General features: G+C 36.3%; 1 protein-coding gene across 1 annotated transcript; it reads right to left on the bottom strand.

Moving 5' to 3' along the window:
* Positions 1-2,384: 2,384 nt before the first annotated feature.
* Positions 2,385-5,719, bottom strand: sox2 (SRY-box transcription factor 2). The gene has a single exon (XM_023819961.2). The coding sequence runs from the start codon at positions 4,416-4,418 to the stop codon at positions 3,471-3,473; it is 948 nt and encodes a 315-aa protein (XP_023675729.1). The 5' UTR covers positions 4,419-5,719; the 3' UTR covers positions 2,385-3,470.
* Between the last annotated feature and the right edge of the window lie 269 nt (positions 5,720-5,988).

Consider the following 5,988-nt stretch of genomic DNA (forward strand, 5'->3'; position numbering starts at 1 on the left):
GCCAGACGGTATTTGTCTCAGCTATAGATGGGAAACTAGGCGCTTCAAAAGGCGGAGTGCACGCAATGAAGATCCCTAACTTGTTATCGATGACGACTGTGGCATTAAAAGCACTCGTTGTGCGAAATTATAAGGGAATTTTTTCGTATAAATAGAAATAAATACGCGACAAAATTATTAATTGTTATTTATTAACGAGAGAACTAATATACGCTTACCACCTGTTGCTGCTCATATTAGTCTTAAAATGTCACCACCCTTCCAATGTGTGCTGTCGCAATACACTTTTCACTTTCCTGAAGTCTCCTGGTCTTCTCAGTTTTATCCTGATCCTGTTGCATAGAGAATGATATATCGAATTACAAAATTCAGTATTTCTGGTGCAACATACAGAAAACACAAAAACGCAGGTTTATGACTTGAGTACACAGTGCAAAACTACGATTATTCAAACAAATGTCACTGATGTACACATTTCCATTATTTACAGTAACATCTGAGCAGTGTACCGAGAGCAGAAACACACATCTAACGGGCTGAACGCAAACCTGACAATGCATTTTCAGTTTCTTCTCGTAATGACTATGAATGAGGATCGCGTCGCTACTGCAGGACAGGCTTGTATGTGCGCCGGGGGCAACGCCATGTCTTCTCGGACGACTTTGCAAGTCACAAAACCTCAGTGGGGGTCCAGTACACTTCCTATAAAGCTGAAGACTGCAGAAGTTTAGTTGTAATTTTAGACCGCTTTATATGTTTTAAAGAAAGTTCCAATACCTGTAATAAATACTCCCACTCGCCATTATGCATAAAATTAATTAAAACATATACAAACATAATAAAAAAATGTTTCCCCGGCGTCTAGCATATTAATACTCACACTTTAATTATTTACGAAAATATCAGCGTTAAAAAAATAAATGTGAGGCTGAGCTGTATAGTTTTCATATACTATAGTTAATTTAAACATGTTCAATCTATTTTTCTTCTAAATGAAAGAAAATAAATATGATACTCTAAACGTATGCAAGTAAGCATTTTTTATAAATAGTACTAATAGGATGAAGCGCATCAAAGTCTATAAAATATATGCACCATTCGATCATTAAAGTTACTAGTTCAAGAAACATGTTCCGCTATTACAACCCGGTCCACTAGTTGTATAAATAATTAATTGAACCACTGCTCCCTGACCCTTTGAAAGTCCAGCAGGGACACGTTTGTAGAAATAATACTTGGGAATGAGCCCTAGTCAAATATTCATTTAGCGGTTAATGCGAGCCCTTCTCCCTTGAGATGCAGTGTAATAGCAGCTTCCCAGGCCTGGCAGGGAACTCTGCTAATCTACGTCTGCAGTTCAGCTAAACATTGTAATACCCTTCACTTTTTAAATGCTATTTATTATTGTTGTTGTTTTACCTCATTATCTTTTTTAAACGGGCAGCAAAACGGGATGACCTTATCGCCATTAAATTTTAAGATAATACATATAGGCATATTTATATACAGATACGTTAGTGAAAAGGTGTTCTAATAGAATATTATTATTGAAGATGTTAGTTATGAATAAATACAGGCTAATGCTAATATGAAAATGAGTCTTGCTTCGGTCTTTAGCTTGTTTTTAATGGATGTAGCGGTTAGACAGAAATCATTCATTGGAAAAGGCTTGACACTCCTTAAAGCTAAATATATTAGGTATATAAGTAACACATTGAAATATCTTTATAAAATTAAATTATTTGAAATGAATTGAAAATTAATTTTAAATGGTCGAAGGCCTAATATGGCGCTTTAATATAGCGGTGTTTGTTATATTGCCAGAGGCGCTGATATAATAACATGTGATGTGTTGCTCTGCTCCATTTTTTAATGATTTGCGTTTATTTTCACATTTTCTTATCAAACCACGTGAAATCCTAATTATTTATTAGGTCTAAAAGGTCTACCGTTTTAATACAATACAATATGTATTATATTACACAATATCGAACAGTCTCCGAAGTCGACAAATCCATTAAGTACTGAGAGACAAAAAAAGAAAAACAGCGTTTTTTAAAATAGCAAATGAAAACTACCTTGATGAAAATCGTCGCTATATTTGGCGTCCTATCTCTGCCCTTCAGGGAAACGAACACAGGCACCAAAGTTTTGAGTTGTAGAGGGTTCCCCGCACATCCTTTAACGCGATGCTTGCGTTCACTAAAAAGACAGAAATGTCGTTACATTTAGTACAAGCAGAGCGTCACGTTTATTATGAAATATACGTTTAATTTCTTGTGGGATACAGCCAACATATCCCATACTTACTTGAAAGCAATGCAAAGTGCATGTTTTCCATGTCCCTATTTCTGATTTTCCTAATGTGACATTAAAAGAGATTACATTTTACTTTTACATGCAGTTATTAAATAAGGAAGGTTTCTGCAGAATGTACTTCAGATTAAGAATAAAATTAGACACAGCTGATACACTACGCAATATATAATACAAAAAAGTAATAAAAATTCTAAAGGAGACGACAAGACATTTAAAAAGACAGAAACATACACACATGCATAATGGAGTTTCCTATATGCGGTTTCAACATAATAAGACTCCTTTCATTTGTAATTTAAAACACATGGAGGGTGAATGACAGTCGCAGAAAACCTACAATGATAAACAAAATCAAAACTCGAACAAATTTCAATATCAAAAATTCAAAAATTTATTATTTTCAAACTGCATATTGAAAAAAAACGTAAGCTGAAAATGTAACTGTTATTATGATATTATTAGTTCAAATATGTACAAGTGACGGCAACTGCTCTAAATACAGGCCAAATTTTAAAATACAACTATGAAAATGGAAAAAAAAAACTTAAAATATCACAGTAAATATACAGAAATATTACAAACCATGAGAAAATAACACAAACTTCATATCTTTAACAGATGAAAAGTGGGACACAAAATTATAAATTAACAATTATGTTTAACCTTCACGAAAAAAAGGTCTTTTCGTATTTTTACTGTGAACAAAATTGAAACGATTTAGCACTCTAATTATTTTCAAGAAACATTTTACCTGATTTATATCAGCTCTTTTCTTTTAACGTTTTGCAATATTATAACCAAATCCAGCTCATATCTATTTCGCTTTTTTGCAGAATTGTTAAAAAGACTAACTGCCTAGAGTGTACAAACATTACATTTTGATTGCGTTTATTTGATAAATACTGTACAAAACTTGATTGCAATAATAAAACACTTGATTGAATGAGATTCTCACTCTTTAAAATCCAGTTCACTTTTGGGGAAAAAAGAAAAAACGTCTTGCAAAGTTCCTACCGTTCCTCTATAACTTTTCCTTAAAAAAAAGAACAGAAAAAGAAAAAAGTTCGTTCCTTGAGTCCTATACAATTTCTCCCCCAAACGAGCTGTACAAAAATAGTTCACAGAAGTCCAGTTTGAATAAAAAGGCGCATTTACATATGTGATAACGGCAGTGTGCCATTAATTGTTGTGCCAGGTACAGGTGCGCTCTGATAATGTTGAGACATATGAAGTCTGGTTTGGGTCGTTTGTTCTGGTACTTCAGCACCTGGAAGGTACATACTGATCATGTCCCGAAGGTCTCCGGTCTGACATGGAGCAGCCCTTGAGTGAGCCGGTGAAGTGACTACGGGTGGACTGGAACTGGACTCTGACTTGACTACCGAACCCATAGAGCCCAGAGTCATCCCGGGAGCGCTCTGCTGGGAGTAGGACATGCTATACGTGGGCGATCCGTTCATATAGCTCTGTGAGCTGGTCATAGAGTTATACTGAAGAGCGCTCATATCGTACCGGTGCATGGGCTGCATCTGTGCCGTATTGTGCGCGTTTAAGCCAGGATGTTGCGGGTAGCCAAGCTGCTCCTGCATCATACCATAGCCGCCGTTGGTCCAGCCATTCATATGCGCATAGCTGTCCATCCTCTGATTGACCCCTGCGCCTAAGCCAGCCCCAACACCCACCCCGGCGCTCATCGCATTACCGCCCGGCGCGAGAAGCCCACCTTGCAGGGTGTATTTGTCCTTCTTCATTAGCGTCTTGGTTTTCCGCCTAGGTCTGTATTTGTAATCCGGGTGTTCCTTCATATGTAGCGCTCGGAGGCGCTTTGCTTCGTCGATAAAAGGTCGCTTTTCGCTCTCCGACAGAAGTTTCCACTCGGCCCCGAGTCGCTTACTAATTTCCGAATTGTGCATTTTAGGGTTTTCCTGCGCCATTTTTCTCCGTTGCCCCCTAGACCAAACCATGAAGGCGTTCATTGGTCTCTTTACTCTGTCCGGACTGTTTTTCTGGTTGTTTCCAGATGAATTAGAGTTCCCCGTTCCCCCAGAATTTGGCTGGGGTGCGGGCGGTTTGAGTTCGGTTTCCATCATGTTGTACATTGAAACTGATCTTGTTTTAACCTGCTACACCAAAGAAGAAGTCCAAACCAAAGGTAATTGATACCTTGCGGGATTTCTGTAACTTTACTCAAATAGTAAACGACTTTGCTGCGTTCACCCAAAGCGAATCCTGTTTTGAATCCTGATGTGTCCAGAAACTTCTCTCTTGGTCTTTTAAGAATCAACAAACTACTTTTTTCCCTCTTCGGCAGAGCCTTGACAACTCCTGATACTTTTTGAACAAGTTAATAGACAACCATTCATGTGATGAGGGCTGTCAGGGAATAAATGGGTTTTACCTGACCAATCACAGAGCGACTGTTCCCTCGACCAGGATTGTGTGTTTTATTAGCATAAAGGGGCGGGGTTACCGCTGCTCAGTAGTGCTACAGCGTGCCAGAAGCTACTCTCAAACCACCCAATAGAAACTTCATATTTAGTATTAAAGCAGGTGCCAAAGCGAAAATATTTGACTACAGTGTCACACTGGAAGTGCTTCCCACTAAAAATAATAGGAATATGCGTTCCCGAGACTTTTACTTTGCGTTAATTTTGGTATGTATACAATGAACAGTTGTACAATGTTCGAGAATAGTGATTTACAAAAGTTTTACTGTACTATAGCTGCATGAGAACCAAGGATTTCTCTTTTTTCTGAAAACCCGTATCGAATGTATAATATTAATTAAATGCTATTTTTTATTTGATATATTTTTGATTGAGTAGTGTTGGATATTTAAATTTATTGGCCGTAAAAACTTTACCATACCTCATTTTCGGTCCTTCTCATTTTTAAATTAATCAAACTGCCTTAAAAGAACTTATTCTCTAATTAGACATGGTTAAATATATTATGACTGCAGATGATCTAATTTAAAAAACAAAAAACTAGATTTTAAAGTTCAACCAATAAAGATACAAAATGAACGTGCAATTTCTGAACTAAATGCACCTCTTATAACCTAGTAACAATTAATTATATGATAATCCTCTAGATTTATGCATAAACAACTTTTTCATTATTAAATAAGGGGAAATATACAAGACATTAAAGGAGTTAAATGAAATGACTCAGAAATATAAACTTTCCAACCACAAAGTTGTTGGTAGTTACTGCACCGGATCACATAAAAGAAAAAGTAACCTACCATCTTTCGCTTTCTTGAGCGCTGTTGCTAAATTATTATACGCAAAAAGTACAGCATGTATTTTCTGTTTTCACTGAAGGGTTTAAAACTGTAATAATTAAACTAAAAATGAGGTGTATCAACAAAACAGAAGAAGACATATATATAAACCATCAAGCTACAACAGATAAATAGTAAGGTTTATATATATATATATATATATATATATATATATATATATATATATATATATATATATATATATATAAAAACGTACACGTGGATGTGAAACAGAATATTTTTCTTTGAATAAATGGGTCTTTTGGAAACCAAATGCATGCAGCTACTCGCTTAGGCAAAGTAAACACGTATGCGTCATGTGCGAGATCAGTGCAGATAAGCGAATGTGCACATACATTCAAAGGTGACGAAGTTGGCCGACG

This window comes from Paramormyrops kingsleyae, chromosome 15 (genome assembly GCF_048594095.1).
Source record: "Paramormyrops kingsleyae isolate MSU_618 chromosome 15, PKINGS_0.4, whole genome shotgun sequence".
Classification (NCBI taxonomy): Eukaryota; Metazoa; Chordata; class Actinopteri; order Osteoglossiformes; family Mormyridae; genus Paramormyrops; species Paramormyrops kingsleyae.